The sequence below is a fragment of the Penicilliopsis zonata genome, assembly GCF_001890105.1.
Source record: "Penicilliopsis zonata CBS 506.65 unplaced genomic scaffold ASPZOscaffold_5, whole genome shotgun sequence".
Lineage (NCBI taxonomy): Eukaryota > Fungi > Ascomycota > Eurotiomycetes > Eurotiales > Aspergillaceae > Penicilliopsis > Penicilliopsis zonata.
In genome coordinates this window covers 1399675-1417644 of record NW_019208915.1, presented here as the reverse complement: position 1 = coordinate 1417644, position 17970 = coordinate 1399675, and the positions used below count along the sequence as shown (strand labels likewise).

The 17970-nt window shown below is 51.2% G+C and overlaps 5 protein-coding genes across 5 annotated transcripts; 1 reads left to right on the top strand and 4 right to left on the bottom strand.

Annotated features, from left to right (window-relative positions):
* Nucleotides 1-202: 202 nt before the first annotated feature.
* On the bottom strand, nucleotides 203-4591 carry ASPZODRAFT_151384 (hypothetical protein; the record flags this gene model as incomplete). Its single annotated transcript, XM_022725731.1, has 7 exons — nucleotides 203-2389; nucleotides 2927-3278; nucleotides 3351-3582; nucleotides 3729-3842; nucleotides 3992-4140; nucleotides 4223-4350; nucleotides 4418-4591. The coding sequence occupies 7 exons, from the start codon at nucleotides 4589-4591 to the stop codon at nucleotides 203-205; spliced, it is 3336 nt and encodes a 1111-aa protein (XP_022582482.1).
* A 513-nt stretch (nucleotides 4592-5104) lies between these two features.
* ASPZODRAFT_15417 (hypothetical protein) lies at nucleotides 5105-6396 on the top strand (the record flags this gene model as incomplete). The annotated part of the gene is made up of 4 exons (XM_022726062.1): nucleotides 5105-5122; nucleotides 5183-5262; nucleotides 5461-5656; nucleotides 5872-6396. 4 exons carry the CDS (start codon nucleotides 5105-5107, stop codon nucleotides 6394-6396), a joined length of 819 nt encoding a protein of 272 aa, XP_022582481.1.
* Nucleotides 6397-6660: 264 nt separating this feature from the next.
* Nucleotides 6661-9339, bottom strand: ASPZODRAFT_1821858 (hypothetical protein). The gene is made up of 7 exons (XM_022727182.1): nucleotides 9322-9339; nucleotides 9176-9255; nucleotides 8387-9121; nucleotides 7981-8321; nucleotides 7772-7922; nucleotides 6982-7713; nucleotides 6661-6904 (listed from the first exon to the last, which is right to left on the bottom strand). Exons 2-7 carry the CDS (start codon nucleotides 9207-9209, stop codon nucleotides 6888-6890), a joined length of 2010 nt encoding a protein of 669 aa, XP_022582480.1. The 5' UTR covers nucleotides 9210-9255; nucleotides 9322-9339; the 3' UTR covers nucleotides 6661-6887.
* Nucleotides 9340-9504: 165 nt separating this feature from the next.
* On the bottom strand, nucleotides 9505-15462 carry ASPZODRAFT_131592 (hypothetical protein). The gene is made up of 4 exons (XM_022722797.1): nucleotides 15142-15462; nucleotides 14868-15057; nucleotides 14663-14805; nucleotides 9505-14612 (listed from the first exon to the last, which is right to left on the bottom strand). Exons 1-4 carry the CDS (start codon nucleotides 15302-15304, stop codon nucleotides 9757-9759), a joined length of 5352 nt encoding a protein of 1783 aa, XP_022582479.1. The 5' UTR covers nucleotides 15305-15462; the 3' UTR covers nucleotides 9505-9756.
* A 567-nt stretch (nucleotides 15463-16029) lies between these two features.
* On the bottom strand, nucleotides 16030-17090 carry ASPZODRAFT_141520 (hypothetical protein; the record flags this gene model as incomplete). The annotated part of the gene is made up of 2 exons (XM_022724758.1): nucleotides 16030-16555; nucleotides 16624-17090. 2 exons carry the CDS (start codon nucleotides 17088-17090, stop codon nucleotides 16030-16032), a joined length of 993 nt encoding a protein of 330 aa, XP_022582478.1.
* Nucleotides 17091-17970: the final 880 nt, after the last annotated feature.

Sequence of the window (17970 nt, the reverse complement as noted above, 5' to 3'; positions counted from 1 at the left end):
TAACTTGGTCTATCCTCCGTATCCTCCGTATCCTCCATATCCTCCGCCTCCGTATTCCGTATCCTCCGAAGTATATACCCAATACTATATACTAGATATATACTAGATATACGAACTACAGTGTTAGGACGTGTCAACAGGATACGAATGGAGTACAGTAAGTATACCTAGTACTAAAGAGCAGTCACTATACAGTGCTAAGTTATACGGCCTTCCGCTTCACCCGGTCCACCAGCTTCTTCAAATCATCCGATCCCCCCTTGGAACCCTTGGTCTTGCTCTTCTTCGTGCTCTGGAGCTCGCTGCCGTCTTCGTGGTTGCGTCGTCGTTTGCGTCCTTCCTCCAGCAGCGCCTTCATCCCAGACGTCGCCTTGAACCGTGGGTTTGTCGGGTCGATGGCAAACTCGTGGCTCTCAAACAACCGGGCGAATCGAGGGTCGGCCACGTCCATTTGGAAGTCATCCGTCTCGCCTGCTGCTGCTGCTGCCGACTTCGTCTTACTCTTCTTGCCCTTGCCCTTCTTGTTCTTCTGCTTCTCCGCCTTCTCAATCTCGTTCATGTCAAAGTGCTTCATCCCCTTCTGCGTCTCGTCCACCATCAGCAGTTCCAGCTCCGCCCGTTGCGCCGCCGCCGCCTCCTCTTCCGCTGCTCGTTCCTCTCGCTTCTTGCGTCGCTCCTCCTTGCGCCGTGCCGCCGTCGACATCGTCTCGCCCGCCGGGTCGTCGAAGAACGGATCGTTGAACCCCAGGTCTTCCACCGGGGCCTCTTCCTCACCAGCTGCACCAGCTGCACCAGCTGCAGCATCAGGATCACCGTCTTCTGCATCGCTGTCGATATCCTCGCCGCGCTTCACCGCCTTGAGTTTCTCCTTGCGGCGTTTCTTGCGCTCCCGTTCCTTGCGTACATACTTTTCAATCGTAGTCTCTTGAATCTCCGGCTCGTTCTCGAAGATCGTATCCTTGTTGCCCGCGCTGCCCGCAAGCCCAGACGTAAATGTAACTTCCATCTCGCCCACCGGGCCCTCCGACTTGGACGACTTGCTCGGTTCCGCGCTCAGTCCAAGTAAAGCCCGCATGCGCTGCCGCTCAGCCTCCTTCTTGGACACCTTCTTCACGCTGCCGCCAGTAGTCGAGTCCACCACTTCCACTGCCGTTTGTTGTGCATCATCATCATCTTGTTCTTCTTCTTCGTCATCAGAACTATCACTACCCAGGTAGGCCTTGAGGTCGTTCTCGTCAATCTCCTTGCGACTGCCGCGGAACGCACGCGCCTGCGCCTCCTTGCGCGACTTGTCGTCCGCGTCCCAGGTCAGCTTGACTTTACTGTGCTGCAGCGCATCCGTCACAAACTCGTTCGGCTTGTACCCGTCGGGGATCCGCTTGCATTCGTCCCGCGCCCGGTCGTCGGAGAAGTCCGTCTCGTCCGGCACAAACCGCAGATCAAAAAAGTTCGCGCTGGATAGGTACTCCGCACCATCGACAAGGTCGTAGACGTGCTTGGCGGCCTCCTTGGACGAAAAGGTCAGGATGGCGTAGAAATACCGTAGTCGCTCGAGCTGGTACTGCCGCAGCTTGGTCGAGTTGAACTCTTCACCCTTGTCTTCCTTGAGAATCGACTTTTTGATCCGGTCTTCCTCCTCCTCGGAATCCAACTCTTCTTCTTCGTTATCACTCTCATCCTCCTCCTCCTCCTCCTCCTCCTCCTCCTTTCGGGTGGCAAAAATCTCCTTCGGCGGTCCCTCCACTTCCTCGCGCTCCATCCGCTCCTTGCCAAACTCGCTCGGATAAACCGCCACATGGACGACCCGGCCGCCAGAAGGCACAAAGCTGGAAAACACGGCCATCAGATCCTCCGCCCGGATATTATCCCAGTCCAGATTCACCACGGCAATCCGCTCCGTCACCTCCCCCATAGGTACATTCGCCTGCTGTTTGTCGGGGAACTCCAGTTCCTCTCCTTCATCCTCCACGTCGCTTTCATCGCTCGAGCTTTCCTCTTCTTCCGACGACGACGATGCCGAAAACCCTCCATCCCGCGCGGGATCGTACCCGTCTTCAACAACCACACGCTCGGCCTTCTTCAGCTCCTTCAGAACCTCATCGTCATTGTCGACGCTGACGTCGCTGCCGAGATCTTCAAGCTCGTCTTCTTCTTCTTCTTCTTCTTCTTCTTCCTCCTCCTCCTCTTTATCTAACCGGTAGAACTTCTCAAGCTGCTTCTTGGTATCATCTCTCGCCAGTTTCCGCCCGTACCGGTCCACCGCCGCGTTGCGCGAGAAATCCTTGTCGTGCAGGATATGCGCAAACCGCTTGTCGAGCTTCACGCGTGTCTGCCGTTTACTAGGCAGGGCATACCGCGGGTCTGACTGGATATTGGAAAATCGAGGGTCCTCTAAACAACAGTTAGTGAAAAAAAAAATACAAAGTCATGAAAAAATAGCAGGTGAGTCGTACTGATCACTGAGCCTGCCTCTTTGCCGCGGCCTTTGGCCTTTTTCTTCTCCTCGGGCATTTTGACGGACAGGCTACAAGGGGATAAACTGCCGGATGGATAAATACCTCTCTTCCAAAGACAATGAATGAAGGGATGCTTGAATAGAAGATGATGTGAGGATAATTTTTCTCGGTATCGAAACCAGACGTCGGCGATTTTTTGATGGTCCGTGCGAGCGATAAGCGATAGAGAAGAACAGAACTCGACTACTTGAGAAGATCCTTCTATTCTAATAACTTTTATATATGCATATATAATGTAGCCTCCTACACTCTCGAGAATAGAAACGCCCATATATTCCCTAACATCCGAAATATCTCTTCTCCATCCATCGTGGTTCGCCCTCCTCGGCGATCCGGCCGACGATAACCTTCAGTCTTGGGAAGACGGTAGTCAAGCGTTTGATGCCGACATCGCCCGCAGAGCAGGTGACGAAGATGATCTTCCCCTCGTCGACGCCGTGGTCGACCAGCACGCGGACGGCCATCAGGGCGGCTCCGCCGCTGGCCATCTGCGGATCGAGGAGCAGCACGGTGGCGTGGGTTTCGATGCCCGGAGGCAGCTTGAGGTAATGCAGTTCTGGCTCTTCGGTCTTTTCGTTGGTCTGGATGAGCACCCGGCCCGTGATGCAGTCCGGGATCGTGCGTTTGAGCGCCGTCTCCAGACAGGAGCCGCCGCGGAGGATGGCCACGGCGGACACCGTTCCGGCAGGGTGGAGGCCTTGATAACTGTTATCGTGGGGGGTCTTGATTTCAGAAAAGACGTAGTCCGTGCAATCCAATGCACTGTCACAGATCAGTTATTCATCTACACGAGTAACCCGAAAAGGACTGGGTTAAAGACACGGGTTAAAATACCGTTCAATCAGCAGGGAGGCAAGCCGGTCAAAGTAGAAGACAAAATCGACATGCTCCGTGTCCGGGTTCTGAAGGATGGTATTCATGCCGGTAAACTGCGGCGTCTGAGACATGACGAGCACGTTTGGTGACAACTCTTCTTCGGCGGCAATGTTACGGAGCTTGCGAAGCTCGGCACTGTGCTTCTCGGACTTCTCGGACAGGCAGCGTTGGATATGCTTGACCACCATGTCTAGATTATTAGCTATATTCATGCGAGGCAGGCACTTGACTGGGATCATACCAATGGCGGTCTTGTTTTCGATCCCACGAGGGATAATAATGTCTTTACACCTTGTCAGGACGCATGGATCGGTCTTTTCACGGAAGACATCTCACCTGAGATCGACCTTTGCGGCTCGACAAACGTCCTATATGACGGCTTGACAAACTGGAACCACTGCTTGATGATCCCTTCGATGTCTCGTCCTCTCTCGCGAACATCGCGTAGAACTATAGCTCGTCAATGATAGATACCCTTTTGTACAAATGTCATTCAAGATCAATCCTACCTCTACGTCCAAGACAGACATCCATGTCTGCTTCGACAAAGATCTGATCATTGTCAGCACAGAAAGAGACAAAACAGCCACCATATGTACTGACCTTGACATCCAGCATCTCTACAATCCTCGGGTCATGGAGGGCAAGAATCCCCTCCAAGATCAGCACGTGTGGCGAGTAGAGAGCAGTTGTGTGCGGCTGCCGCTGGTGCTGAGCAAAGGAATACACGGGGATGTTGGCCCTCTTCCTGTTTCACAACCGACTTCCGTTAGCCAGACATATCTTGATGCAAGAATTCCCCCCCAGTGGAAGGAAGACGGCTACAATACCCTTGTTTCAGATCTCGTAACGTCTGCACAAGGAGGTCAAAGTCTATCGAATCTGGAGAGTCAAAGTCGTATTGGTTCGCATGAGCCTTGGCATGGTCCTCCGGGTTCAGCGTCTTGTAGTAGGAGTCCTACACATCAAAGCAGTCAGATCATACACCGTCATAGCTTGCGTATCCAGCCTAGGTCCTCTCATACCATTACGAGAATCACCACCCACGGCAGATTCAACGACCGGACAATCTCCATGGCCACCGAGGTCTTGCCGGAGCCGGAGCTGCCAGCGATTCCAATAATCTTCAGGTCTTCCCATGGCGGAGAGTACTGGGCGACATTGGTAGAGGAAGAGAACACCGGCGGCGTCGACTCCATTTTTCCTTTCGATACGACTCGGTCGTATACAGCCTACCGCCCAGATAAAGAAGAGATTAGCAGAGCTGAAGATAGCCAGGCGTCCTCGGCATCGCCAGAGCGCAGAGTTTCTTCGTGATCGCCAGGCAAGCCCCGCCCAGCGCAGACGCCCAAGTTCAAGATTCTCTCTCACTTACCTTATCAGTTGGTGAAATAATAACGGCCGTTGGAGTCCTCAGGCAGGAGCACGCGAGCAAACGATGCAAACAGTGCAAAACGGCCGCTTATCAGCGCTAGCCCTGTTCTAGTCTAGCCCGGGCCCGTGACCGCTCGCTTGTGCGGCTCCAGCTTAAAGCGAGTTTTCTCCTTTTCCTTCTTCTTCTTCTTCTTCTCTTCCCACAGGCCGATCCGGCTCTCTCTGCGGTTTTCCACCTCATGGCTTCTGTCTGCGAAGCTATTCCGCTAGCCAGACAGCCTCTGCACACCCCAGCTGTATCCTAAGGGCGTCTGTCGACGACCGTGTGGCCCCCCACCATGTCTTCTGCGAACTTTGTATGGTTCCCGACGTGTCCGGAGCTGGGATGCACTGCAGCATGGTTTTAACGGACGCAGGTGTCGCCGACTCCCTCGACCACCACGCCGACATGGCACCAGTTCGAGCGGAAGATGGAGGAGGTGAAGCCATCGAAAATGTACGTACGATTTTGTTCTTCTTTCTACCCCCCCCTCTGCCGTTCCATATGATGTTTTTAAATCAAGTTGGGAATCTCTCTGAAAATCCATACACAATGTGGAAAAATATTTAACTTGTGTTTCTGATGTGAAACTCGATCATTTGCTATTTTCTATCTCGTTAGAAAAAGATTGGGTAGAGTTGCTAACTTTACCAGTGACATCAATGATCTAGTAATGGACTACCTGGTCACCAACGGTTATCCTGCTGCCGCAAAGAAATTTGCAGCAGAGGCCAATATTCAGCCAAAGGCGGATTTCGATTCGATCGAGGAGCGAGTTGAGATCCGTACTGCAATCCATGCTGGCAATGTCCAGACTGCGATTGAGAAGATCAACGAGTTGAACCCTCAGGTAAGCTTTTTTTTTTTTTCTTTGAAATCTTTTCTCTCCCTCCCCTTGATATGATTATATTCGTTTTTCATGCACCACTCATAAACCCTTCGGGGTCGTTGATGAAAAACAAACATCACCAAATTTCCAGTATGATTCGCATGCCCATTTGGGTCTCAGTTTGCATTGAAAATCTTCAAGACATCTTGATCTGTGCTAATTATCATATGGTCTAGATCTTGGATGATGATCCCTCCTTGCATTTTTCCCTCTTGCGGCTTCAGCTCATTGAACTGATCCGCTCCTGCACTTCCGCTCCTGACGGAGATATTAGTCCAGCCCTGGAATTTGCGACTTCGCAACTAGCACCCCGTGCTCCTACAAACGCACAGTTTCTGGATGACCTGGAACGCACGCTGGCGTTGCTGATTTTTCCCTCGGAGAACCTGGCGCCGTCTCTGGCGCCGCTGCTGCACCCAGACCTTCGTAAAGAAATCGCCACCAACGTCAATGAAGCCATCTTGCAGAGTCAAGGTGCCCGTAAAGAAGCTCGGCTTCGTAACCTTGTCAAGCTACGCGCTTGGGCCGAGCAAAAGGCCCGGCAGAGCAATAAAAAGGATATCCCTGACAAGCTCGACCTCGGCCTTGTCAGCGATGGTAAAAATGATGTCTTGGGCTCGTCGAGCTTCCCCCACAACAACAGCTCCGGCCACGATACCGTCATGACCAACAACGGCGATATCGACCCAATGATCTCCTGAACCCATCCCCCCATCAACAGTACTCTTCTCTCTACCATATCCTTTTTGGTTGCTACATCTAGCGTGGCGTTCGGCCCGGCGTTAATTATTTTTTGTGTTCCCGCCCGGTGTCATATCACACTTGAATCAATTCTTCCTCATCCTAGACCATCTGGCTGTATTCTACCCCGGGTGAGTTGGATTTTTCACATCAATTAACGAGTTATACTACGTCCAGGATTCAACCTGGGTATTGTCGAAAAGCAGTGTGATGGGACTAGTCAATATTATTGATATCATATCTTCATTTCCACATCATCACGGCAAAGAGAGAAAGCAAGGTTTAACTACAACATATAGGTGTAGATATATATATATAACACATCAGACAGGGAAGGGGGACCCAAGATTCCATCATTACAAAGGAGAGAAAAAAAAAATCACATGTCAAATAGGTAGATGGTGTCTTCCTATTCAACATGTGAAAGGTAACAGAAACAATTGATGGGTATCTAAAAGCTCATGAGATCTGGAAGAGGCATCCAGGTTAGCCATCGACTCTTACAGTAGGAGGGAAGAAGGAAGGCAGCAAAAAATTCAACATACCTCTTCCAAAAAGAGCTCGCTTGGCCCAGTCCATAGCCAGCATACAACGAGTGCGGAAGCTGACGCTCTGCGCAAAGTAGACACTGCGCCACAGGTACATGGCGAGAACCCCGCCGCTGAAATTCAGCCCTCCGAAATCGAAAATGGCTGCGTTGCTGATGTAGGCCAAGCTCCCCAGGTGCCTGTACTTGAAGGCCTTGTACACCGTCTCGTCCAGGTCACCGTAGTCGATTTGGTTGGCACGGTAGCCAGGCAGTGCCGCCGCGATCTTGCTCAGTTTACGGCCTAGGTATTCGCCCTGCTGGTGGGCTCGTTGAGCAGTCGCAGGAAGCGAGGTGAGCTTCGTGTCGATCTGGTGCAGAAGCTCGTACAGCTCCCCGTAGTCGAGGGTGCCGGAGTGGTCAATGTCGTACAGCTCGAAGAGTCGGTCCAGGCGGCGGAGATGGTTGGAGGCCTGGGGGAAGCGCTTCCTCACCCGGTTGGCAACCTCTCGCCACTCGGAGAAAGTGAGGTGCACCTTCTCCGGATCCTTGCCCTTTTCCCAGGCAATGGTACGCAGGAAAGAGACAATGTGCTCCTTGACGTTGTTCTGCACGGTCGAGCAGTCACCGATAGCATAGACATCGCCCAGAGGAGCACCGATCAGTCGAAGATGCGAGTCCGTCTCGAGAGCATGTTTGTTGTTTTGTGCCTCTAGCTTATCAGACAGTTTCTTGCAGATCGCTGCCCGAGCTGTATGATTCTGTGAGCCTGAGGTATCAACCAGACAATTTTCGCCCTGAAAACTTACAGACACCTGTAGACCAGAGGCAAAATCCCATCGGAATTTCTTTGACAACCGGTTGACCATTTTCTGTCTGCTCGAAGAGAACCTTATCTGCTTGGACCTCCTTGACACGAGCATTCGTCAATACTTCGACATGGTCCCGCGCAAAACGAGCCTGAAGTGCCCAATGATTAGCCCATGGTTGCTTTCACCAACTTAAAACGGGAACCCACCTCGGCGTATTTGGAAAGCGCTTCGTCATAGGTGTTCAGGATGTGGCCGCGGCTTTGAATGATGTGAACGGAGATCTCATTTCGTACGATTTTGGGGAAAGAGTGAAGTAGATCCTCGTTGAGCAGGTCAAACAGTTCCGCAGCAAACTCGACACCAGTCGGGCCGCCTCCACAGACAACAAAGGAAAGAAGACGCTTGCGTTCCTCATCACTCGTGGTCGGTAGACAGGCAATTTCCATATTCTCCAGCACCTTGTTCTTGATCTGGCGGGCGTCATCGATCGTCTTCAGGAAGTTGCAATGCTCGAGGCCTTTCACACCGTGCGGGTTCGTCACACAGCCTAAAACCAAGAATCAGCCATACCCCCTCATGGCAACCAGCGTGCAGAATCCAAGGAAGCCATACCGACACCGATCACAAGTTTATCGTACGGAAGATAGAAGTTCTGCCTGTTGCCACTCGCATCCAGCTGGGAAACCTCAACAAGCTTCTCGGAAAACTCGACGTCAACAGCCTCCGCCTTGAGGAAATGGCCGTGGACACGCTGTACAATCCGCCGGACGGGTTCAACCAGCGACCTGAGCCCCAACGTCCCGACAGTGGCAGATGGCAGCATCGGAGTGAACAGAAAGTAGTTTGTGGGCGAGACCACGGTGACGTGGTAATCGTCCGGGTTGAGCGTCTTGAGCAGCGCCACGCTGCCCCAGCCCGTGCCCAGGATCACCAGCCGGGGCTTCTCGGTTTGCGCAGCCATCTGCTCCGAGTCATGGTCTCCGACCAGAAACTCCGCAATCGGCAAGTCCTTGGGTCCGCCACGACGGGGGTTCAACGCCAATTCCGAGACAGGGATATCCTCAGCGCTCGGATCCTCGCGATACGTAGTCGCATCGTAGACGAAGAACGCTACCACCACGGCACCACTCATAAAGATAAAGAACCCGCTGTACGCAAAGAACGTGTACATCCACGTCACCGCCCGAGACCGCGGTTTCTTCTCGACGCCTTCCGACACCGACGATTGCAGGCGGACTCCATACGACGGCGGACAGCGGCTTAGGCACCGTGTGACAGCGACAGGTCTGCGACGAGAAGCAGCGTGAATCGCACGTAACCGGCCATGCTGCACCGGTAGCGATACACCTGCACCCCGTAAGCGATGTGGCAGCAGCCCGACCCTCCTTACCGTGGTACTACTGGCCACTCGACTCCGGAGCAAAGCCGCACTCATGGTGGAATGTCAACAAAAGCAATTGCCAGGCAGAGCAAAGCACACAGTCGCAGCCCGCGCAGACAGAAGAAAGGAATTAATTCAACTGGGAGACTGCACAGTGAAAGCACATGTGTAGATCAGGGGATTTTATCTCCATCGGTGAGAGAACAAGGGAGGAAGCAACCGGGTCTTGCCGAGACGGCGACGTCATTTGCAGTCTCGTGCGAGAAGGTCACGTGGTATGCTGACTGTACACTGTACACTGTACAGTGTACAGTTACTCTAAAATATCTACAGATGAAATGACAAAATGGCACAAGGCAGCAAGTCTTATTAGCAGTTAAGTATATTCTCTAGTCTTTTCGTAATCCATTAGAATTGCACGAATGAGAAGTATCTTCCTTCCCAGCGCCCGTGTAAATTGTAAGCAACGACTAAGAGGGCGGTGGTCGTGCCAGCAAGAAACCTCTGCCAGTAGAAATGGCTAAGGAGATTAGAACTATTTATTTAAGAGATGGAATAAAGATCTTTGCGCTGGGCTTCAACCGTGGGGGGAGGGGGTTTTTCATTGCCAAGCCAGTTCGTCATCGGGTTCAGAACTGGTCCGGCGCCTCCCAACAGATGGCTTCCTGCCTCGAGGCCGTTTCAGAGTGACGGATCCTGAGAAGGAATTCTTTCGTTTTGCAGGGCGATTGCCATTGCTAGCGCCGAGCGGCGTTCCCATGTCGTCGACATCTCCTGGCGCATCGAGGTCGCCGTCAGCGTCCTCTTCAGACACCTTGAACTCGTCGTCGATGGCGAGGAGAGTAGCAAACTCGCGACACTTTGCAATCATATTCTCCTGGGTGTCAAGGGTGGTCATGTTTCTCACAATGGACTCCCAGAACTTGTCGCCAGTGATACCATGGACCTTGGTGGGCGCCTTGTTCAGCTCCTTCGCTGTGCCCTTGCCGTCTTTGTTTCGGATATGGGTGCTCACACCGTACAGACGGCGAAGATAGGATCGAGCCTCCCACAGCATCGAAAGTGATGCTGCCGCAGTGGCGAGCACTCGAAGATTCTGAGGAGGTGGCTGTAAGAACTGAGGGTTTCCCGACGGATCAGGCGTGGGAACCATGAACTGGACCGGTTCTCCAGGCACTTCAATCCTGGAAGGAAAGATATCAGTTTCGATAGCGTGGGCAACAACCGTTCCAGTGGAAGACACAATTCGCTCCATAAACCCAATTGTGGCATGAAGCTCTGTCAACTGTCCATAGTCGAGGAAAGCAAGATTTTGAGACACAAATCTGGAGAGTAGTAGATGCTCCGGCGGGCTGCCGGATACGTCGAGATCTCTCAGTTCAAAATTGACCTTGGAACAAAGATTCGACAAGAACTTCTTCTGGTATCGACTGTTGCTGGTCTTGATGATTTCAAACAGAGGTCCTAGCTTCGCAGTGTATGGCCTAGTAAGAGCGCCATTGGAATCACCCACTATGTCTCGCTGGTATTGGAATGCCTCCTGCACAGCCCGCATGTATTCCCGTTCAAACATGGATTCGTACTGCTGGTGCAACATTTTGTGTGTGTCAAAAGCAACCTTGGCGATGGAGGCGACAGTCGATGTCTCCAGCGAAACAAGGACACCTGCGCACTCCTTTGGATGGACGAGACCTTGTCGGTTGATGCTAGCAATCAGCTCGATGGCAGTCAATGCATATGCATCCTGTCGCGACTGTGCGACCCGAAGCATGTTCCGAAGGAAATGTTGGGCGATCAGAGCAGCGGCTCCATCGTTGTCGCTGGCCTTAAGTGATCCACCCAATCGAGTGGTGTTTTCTTGGGCTTCTAGTTCAGCAGCAGACAAGATGGACTTCTCCGACTTGCCCTCATGCATCGCAAAGAATTCAGCGAAGGCCTTGAGGACGATGTTCTGCAGGTTGGCATTATCCTCTTCAAAGACCAACGACAGGACACGCCTCGATTCCTCTCGGCCAAACTGAGCCGGCCAGGACTGACAGATGGAGCCAAGGCTCTCAAGCGCCATAATCCTCAGTTCGAGAGGCTGTTTTGGGAGTGTGAAGGGAATGATAGCATCAACCATCAATCCGGCCACAGATCCACCCTTCCACGCCGGAAACGCAGCTTTGAAGTGAGGCTCATACTTCTCAAGGTCACAGTGTTTCCCCACGCAGCCTGCAATGCGGATGTAGCTTCTAGCCCGGGCTAAGACATCGGATTTGGCAGCGTCCGAAAGATCGACGTTCCTGGTTTGCTGGATCCCTTTCAATACAGAGATCGTGAGCTTCACCAACCTCTCTGTATTCTGCAGTACACCGTTGATGGTCCACAAACACGCCATGACTTCGTTCAGCTCCGAACGGCCGAGTTTGGCAACGCTTTTGAATAGGTCATTTTGGACCTCCTTCAAGAGCGTATTGTGAGAGGATGAGAGATATGGCAGAACGCAACTGTAGATCACAACCACAGAGCGGAAGATGAACAGGTCATCGGCAGTCACAAGATGCCCGATGTATGGATGGAGGGCCTCTAGTTGGTCTGGACTAAACGTTTTTGCATTTGCCTTTGCAAAAACAGTTATAGTCTGCAAGAGAGCCTGCTGATGCTCTTTTCCAAGAGCGCCTGTATCTTCCACTAGCTTTTCAAACATCATCGAGACCATAGCCTTGCAGACTTTGAAGTTCGATGAGGCAGACTTGGACTTGCTTGACAAGACTGTTTTCAGTGAAGCACCAAGGGTTTCAAGAGCAGGTTCACTCCGTTGTACAAGCTTGACTAGTAAATCTACCTGTTCCCCAAGCGCTACCTTGAGTCTCGGTCCGTCCTGCACCGAATCGATGGACTCGTAGAATGGGGCAAGCCATATTTCTTCGAATGTTTGACGGGCTATGGTTGCAACACTGTCTTCGGTATCACCGGTGCGTTGGAGGAAGCTATCCAGAATGGCAAGTCTCAATTCGGTCCGTGATGTCCTCAAATAAATATCCTTCAGCAGGGCCATGCATCGCTTCCTCACACCGGCTGTGGGATCAGCGGCACAAGCAAGGATACTCCAGCATCCCTCTTCTTCAAGACCGGGTTTTAGGACTATGCATTTGGCAATCAAAGACAATGCGGAGTCGCGAACCATAGGCGATGCATCAGTGGCACAACGAAGGATAACTCGCATGACTGAGGCATCTCGATCGAGAAGGCTGGGGTCCTTCTCGAGCATATAGATGACGCTCTTCAAGCTGCGACTGCGTACCTTCGCCTGATCACTTGTGATCGAATTTAGCAGGACCTTGAGGATGGTATCAAACGCTTTGCAAAAGCTCATATTCAACACCGTGAGTATGTAGGCGAATCTACCATGAGGGTTGGAGACTAGGTTAAAGTTTTTATGAGTCTCTAGCCATCTGGAATCCGAAAACATGTTAGTGAGAAGATCAACGAGTTCATCTGCATTGCTGTCCGGTGCAATTTCATCCTTATCGTCTGCATTGTAATACATGGAGCAAATTGTCTTCGCCCACTGGGCGAGATAGTAGCCTCGAGCGCTAGTAAGTTGCCAATTGTCTGAGCTTCGATCTTGTAAGAGATACTCAAGAGTAACGCGATATGGACCGTTCGGGACGATGAGGTCCTGGGCATGGAGGGCCCGCCTTGAATGGTCATCAAATAGCTGTCTCAAATATTCAGTGAGGTCGCTGTCAGACTCTTCCATAGCAGGAATCAAGTGTTGTGCCGTTACTGCAAGGTCTGAAATAGCAGAGCCCATCCAGCCAAGAAGCTCAAGGGCCATGCTTTTTGCGGTGGCCGGACTCTTGTCAAGGTCGGCAATACCAATCATATGAGAAGCCAGAATCCGTAGTAGCAACTCTGCTCCTGGCCAGTCGGTCGAACCAAGAACATTGATCAGATCCTCGGTGAATAGATCGAGTATGTTTCGGTATGGTTGGTCTCCAGTCTTGGTCGAGGTCATGGCGCGTTGAACGATGAACTTCACAATGTACTGTGCGCTGCGAACGGCGTTGTCATACAGCCGGTTGACCTTGGTGGCGAGACGCTCCAGAGAGGCTTCCGATGGAGAAAGCTCTTCATCAGACTCACTGTAATCCTGACCTTTGCCGTCACCGAGAAGTTCGTCGTCCTCATCCTCGCTCCCGTTTTCGTCAACCGGGGCTGCTAATTGTCTCTTTGATTTAAATGTCCGGGAGCTTGGTGCTTCCAAGGCAGTGGTCTGCACAAGTTGCAAGACCAAGGCTGTCAGAAGTTGTATATTCTTGCCGTCGACAAGTTTGAACTGTCTCGCACTCTGGCGAGTCGATGGCAATTTCTCTAATGATACAAGGATCTCATCAAGAATAAACGGCCGTTGGACAGGGTATTTTGAAAATATTTTGGCGAGTATGTCCATCGCACTGCGCCGCAGCGATTCATACTTCTGATATCCCACGGCCGAGTCCTTATCGTTGTGAGAATTTTCGACAAAAATAAGTTTCGCAGCAAAGAACTCGATGGCGGTAATGGTGCCCTCAGAGATGTCGATTCGAGATATGAAATCAGCGAAAAGGGTGAGCGCTTTTTTGCTCTGGTGGATGAGGTTCCCGATAGTCCGTTTCTGAGCCGCAAATAATTGAAAGTACTGCGCATCTTTGCCACCAGGGCGTGACTCGACTGCGGGAATGATGCAATTGTCGAAGGTTTGATTCAAGACGGTAGGGATTGCTTCGATAAGATCTTCTGGGCAAAGGCCACGCTCCGTCTGTCGACCAGACATAGTCAGGAGTAGGGTACTAATCGCCAGCAGCGAGTTGAACATATCATCCAATTTCCTTAACCATTCTTGGCACTCGGTTTCGTTTGAAGGATCATCCAGTTTCAAGTCGGGTGTTTGTGCAGGCATTATGCACCTTTCACAAAGCTTCTGGATGCGATTGAAGTAGTCCGAGGGAATGTCCTGAAGCCTCTTGAAAGACGCGACCTTCTTCATCGCCTTCTGTAAATGGGTGTGCGCATCGGACGAAAGAATTAGGCCATTCGTCTCCAGGGCATTAGCCCCAGTGAATAGAGAATTAAACGATTCCGAATTCGTCGGGGCAGCAGAGGTGTCAGGCTCCAACTTATCCTCAGCCTCAAACACCTCATGGAGCAGATCCTGTAATTTCAATAATGCAGCATCTGCCTCCTCCTTCTGGGCTTTCAGTCGAAGTGTTACCAGACCTTCCTCCCCTTCGCCGTTCAGTTTCCGTCTTTTGGGGCTACCAGGTGTATTCGAATGAATGTATACAGGTTTGACAGGTATGACAACCTCAGGTTGGCTCTGAAACTGGGGAGTCTTATGATACTGGGACGGGGGCTGGTTGACGGATATTGTAGGCTGATGAGAGAATGCGGCCCGCTGAGATTGCGATTTCGCATTCGTAGGTGTAGAATCTATGGACTGTCAGGGCAGCGCAGAAGCTTCCCAAAGGTCGGAAACTCACATCGAAACGCAATATCAGTTGATTCCAACATCATCTTCGCGAAAGGAGCCAGGTCTTTTCGGTCCGAGAGCGGGCCGTCGGGTATAGAAGAGTTAGAGCGATGGGCGCCGATATTCTTTCCTCCAGTGGGAGCTTTAAACTTGCTGCACATATCAGTGAGCAAAGGATAAACTTTCTTTCTTTGTCCGATTGTAATGAAGCTCACAATTCTGTCAACTGGTCTCCATGGAGCAACTGCTGCAGGTATTCACGTGAAGTCTCCAGGCGGGCCGACTCCTCCTTCCCTGAACGAATCTCGGAGTCCAGATCATTCATCACAGTGCGTCCGGCTTGGATGATATGGTTTATCGGTGCAGTACTCGACGATCGACCAACGTCAGGACGGAGGATGGAGTCTATTCAAGAGAGGGAGATCCATTAGTTAGGGCTAGGGTCAAGGTGATATCAAGTGAAGATGCGGAGACAGGAAGCAATCATACCTAGACCGAATACTGGGGCACTGGACATAGGAGAGTATTTCAACGCCTCATCCACGGGGAGCGGCCTCCCCAGACGCTGAGATGGCCCATTTGAACTGTGGACCGGCGCCTGGGAAGGGCCATTAATGACGACCTGGACAGCCGGGTGCCAGGTTTGATCCATCGCAGCTGTCTAGAGCGCGAGCGCTGCAGGTGAAAGGAAAGTGAAACGGGGAGGCATGCATGCTCTACTAAGAGACATGGCTATATATGACGGCATCCAGACTGCAGATAACCATCAGACAGCAAGAGATCCCTGAAAGTGAAGTGAGAGCAGCCCATAAGGTTAGGTAATCTGAAGTTCTCTCGATCGACGACGCAATAACCAAAATCGCCCGCCAATACGCACTTCTGCCGCGCTCCACCGCCTACAGCCTAGCAGCAATAGTCAAACCAATTGTTAAATCACTTAAGAGGACTACAACATGCTTCTAATCCTTGCCTTTGGATGCTTTACTGGAGGTCTATCAATATATAATTTCTCAATGGAGTAAAAGCATCAGGATTGCTACTGCCTAGATCTCTTAGACAGGTCATCTAGTCAATATCTACCTGCTAACCCCATATTTTGTCCTCTACAAACAGGAAGGCAACAAACAAGAGTTCCTATGCATCTATCCAAGGGAGAGCATTGACTATATGGCACTTGTTCTGGCTAACATCCCAAATCAAGACTAATATAATACAGCGTTAAGTGGCTACTTTGGACAGTTCTATAATGATTAAAATGCAAGGTGAAGGATCAAATGGGAAGCTTTTCCTAAAAATTCATATCTATACATTTATAGAACAGGAATCGGCTGGAAACAGCATCATGACATGACATGACATGGATCAAATGCACATAAATCAAGCAGAGACAGCCGCAGTGGCTGCAGAATCAGGAATCAACGCGTACTCCACCTCGCCGTTCTTCTCGAACTCCGCCATGTCCAACGCCACAATGACACTGTCACGGACGACCTGTTCCGGGTCGTTCAAGAACTTCTTCAGGGTATCCTCCACGCCCTCCTCGTCACCCAAGCTTCCGAGGGCTTCAGCCGCCTCATGGCGCACCATTCCAACCTCATTCAGGTCACTGAGCGAGGCAGTCAGGGCGGGGATGGAAGCCGGGTGGGAGAGCTGTCCGAAGACAAACGCAACTTCGTGCCGGAAGAGCGCAGACGGGTCATGGAGCCCTTTGGCCAACGCCTCGACGGCGGGGACAGCAGTGGGGAGGTCGGGAGGGGAAGCAAGGTCGCGCAGGGCAAACATGGCACGGTATCGTTGGAAGAGAGGGAGGCTGGTGTCAAGCAGGGTCTTTTCCAGGTCAGGAATCGAGGGCTTTTCTGATACCATGGGGAGGGGAGGAGCAGGGTCAATAGAGGTAAAATCACTGAACGAGTTAGCATTTGGTTTGTATGGTTGGTTGGTTTGCATTCAGAGAAAAGTGTAAAATGATACCTGGGCTTCAATTTCTCCGCCTTGCGTTCATCCGAGGTCTCCCACTTGATTCTATCCACAGCAATGTCACACGTCTCGCGAATGATATCGAGCTGCTTCTCGTCGTCCCGGAGAGAAATCAGGAGGTCCAGACTTCCCGCGTCTCCCAGTGCACCAAGCGCCTCTGCGGCCTCGTGGCGGCACATCGGATCCTCCTCGGCGTCGTTCAAGACTTGCTGGAGAAACGGAACCGAGCCCATGTTCTTGGTCTGACCAAGGCAGTAGGCAAGCTCATGTTTGAGAAGAGCCGAGCTAGAAGAGAAGCCGGCTGCGATCGCCTCGATTGCGGGCAGCGTGGTCTCGGTGGGGGGCTGCAGGCACGCGAGATGCTTGAGGGAGAAAAGCGCACGGAATCGACGAGCAAGGGGCTCCGACTCGGAGGTGAGAACCTTCCGGAGCGTTAGAACCGTCTCATCAGAGGAGGCCATGTTGTCTGTGGCTGCAAGAGTCCTGGTGGGTATGTGAATTGGGGAGAGATGACTTCAATAATCTGATCTTATCATGGGCCTGATAATAAATTTTAGGTGGGGTGGCGGGGCTTGTGCAGTGGGTGAGATTTATTTATGTAACTGGAAAAATTAGCCACTTCGAAGCCCTGAGATCAGGGCTGAGATCAATTCTAATCTGATTATTTTGATGTTTGGGGTTCTTTCATGGGATTGCTTTTGGTAAGGAGTAATATTTGCCAGTAAAAAGTCGCTTTTGCGGCAGAATATACCAAAATATTCCAGGTAGCCAGATAGAAGCCAGTTCATGCAAGAGAAGGTTCCATAACTTTATAAGCCAGAGTACCATATTGTTTAATTATTGGCGGTTTCCCAAGGCATTGGAACTACCTATATGTAATGTGAGTATACAGTGCTTGAGTCGCGAATGGAATGGCCTGAGAAGATCCTCGTCTGGCTGAGACGCAGTCAAGCAAAGGTAGGACCAAAGACCTCACTGATAAGAAGTTATTAGACACTGTTCCCCAAGTCCATTTGGGGACAGACTGGTTTGAAGCATCATCGGATTTTTTGCTTAAATTGAAAGGAATTGCTATAACCAAGATTCTCAAGGAAGCTTTCACTTCAAAAGAGCTGAAGCTCACGGAAACATGGTTGCACAAATGGCATTTACCTGAATATGTAATTAGTGAAATCCAGAAGAATCTTTCAGTCCCATGAGAAGAAAGACTTCCGAAGATAGAATGGACACCCTGAACAGAATAAATCTAAGGTCAATTGGTATGTAACTATAATACTCCATTTCAACAGCAATAAATTCAAATCTTCATAAGACTGCCGCAATCACCTGAAATAAAGAAAT